Raw genomic sequence first — 1,843 nt, forward strand, 5'->3', positions numbered from 1 at the left:
ACCTTAAGGGCCCTGTTCCATGCTCCAGGAGTGGTGGAGTATGTTATTTCTACTCTAACTCTTCACCTTTGTTTTGAGTCCTTGCTAACTGTTCCCCTTTTCCAGTCTTATCAAGGAACTCAATTGCCTTGTTCCAGAGGGTCAGGTGTTCATCTCCCTTGACAACCTCAACTCTGGTGCCTTCAGGGAATTGAGTGCCAACAACATGATTGCCATGCTTTGTCATTATAAGTGCTATCAACACCAAGCCCCTTCCAAGAGTATGTCCTTTCTTTTTAGTTCTTTTGTTCTTCTCCCCACAAGTCTAACTACTTCCCTCTTGCCAGAGAACTTCTGGTCACTAATCACCAACCACTGGAGCATGATCAAAAGGCAGATGGAGGCCTTTCATCAGGCCATTCATGCAGCCACAGAGGCTGACTGCTGCTGCAAAGATCCTGAGGAGCTTCGCCACATCTGGGACCAGATCTGCATTGCAGAATACATTGCACCACACAGTAAAAACATTGAGATTGAGCAGCCCCACAGCATCACCTCCAAAGTTGTCAACACATTCCACAAGCACCCATTCCAGTCAAAACTTCTCAGCAATGAGGCAGAGGAGACCACACCTCACCAGTTACAAGGGGAGATTGCACATGCCACCACAGCTTCTCAAGCAGAGGAGGCATCCCTTGCCTCAACATCCACAAGCAAACAGCGCCAGCGTCTTTCTGCGTTGGCCAAGGGGAAAATGGTACAAATCAACTCCTTCCTGTTCCAATTCACACCCCATTACTTTCACTTACACCACTATTATCTTACTTCAGCCCACAGTACCCACTGCCACTGAAGCTTCTGGCACCACTCCAACCACCCCAACCAGTATGTTTTCATTTTGCTGGTAAAGTTCCAAGCTCACCACATGCTTGTTCTTTACAGCTACCAAGAAACGTGGCAAGGGTAAGGCTGAAGAGGAAAAGTTGCCATCTACCATCAAGCACAAGGCAGAGCTTGCTCTCCAGAAAAAGTATCTCCCCCAATTCACTAAGCTGCTCACCAAGCTTCTTGGCCAACCAATGCAATTCCATGAATGGCTGGTGTGTTTATTGGCCTGCATTGCTTTCCTGATGCGCATTGGTTTTTTATTTGTTGACACTTTTCCTGATGTGCATTGGTTTTTCACTTATTCCTGTTGTCCACTGGTTTTTTTCTTCCACAGGTGTTGATCTACATGCATGACTTTACCATCCACAGCATGGACATTCCTCTCAACATTGATGATGCAGCAACTCACCTATTGAAGTCTTATGGTGTTGGATTCTACATCTCCTCATCTCCCTCCAACATTGCCAATGCCATCACCTCACTTGAGTCACACTCCACCCTCCAGGTCTTCTGCCTACTCCACTTCTACTACAGCTCCCCAACTTACTCCAGCTCCATGCCCACCTCTGAACCTCTTGTCAGTGGCTTTGATGTTCTCATCTTCAGCCACAAGAGGGTTAACATGTCCACCATCTGGCATCCTCTGGCCAGTGACACCATCCCTGAACCCTTCTGCTATCTGCACCACATCCCCATCCCACACCCAACACATGAGGTTGTCCACTCTGCTCCTGCTTTCCTCACTGCTCAATCATCAGTCTGCACCCCACTTCACATCAGCCTCTACAGCTTCCTCATCCAGAGCTTAGAGCTTCCCAATCCTTCTCCCCACCCCATCACATCGCCCACCACCCCCTACCACATTCTCTATGAGGCAAATCCCACCTACTACCTCTCCTTCTGTGCTGCCCTTTACTCCAGCTTTGTCTGCCTCTCCTCTACCCCCATAGCAGAGGGCAACATCTCCTCTCTTGGC

General features: G+C 48.5%; 1 protein-coding gene across 1 annotated transcript in view; it reads left to right on the top strand.

The window, feature by feature from the left end:
• Positions 1 to 194, top strand: part of ACA1_268110 (brefeldin A resistance guanine nucleotide exchange factor 1 family protein) — a gene marked incomplete at both ends in the record, with an annotated part of 952 nt that extends 758 nt beyond the window's left edge. The window contains 2 exon segments of the mRNA XM_004341528.1: positions 146 to 176; positions 187 to 194. Of these exon segments, the coding sequence (XP_004341576.1) occupies positions 146 to 176; positions 187 to 194 (39 nt within the window).
• Between the last annotated feature and the right edge of the window lie 1,649 nt (positions 195 to 1,843).

This window comes from Acanthamoeba castellanii, assembly GCF_000313135.1.
Source record: "Acanthamoeba castellanii str. Neff unplaced genomic scaffold scf7180000084770, whole genome shotgun sequence".
Lineage (NCBI taxonomy): Eukaryota > Discosea > Longamoebia > Acanthamoebidae > Acanthamoeba > Acanthamoeba castellanii.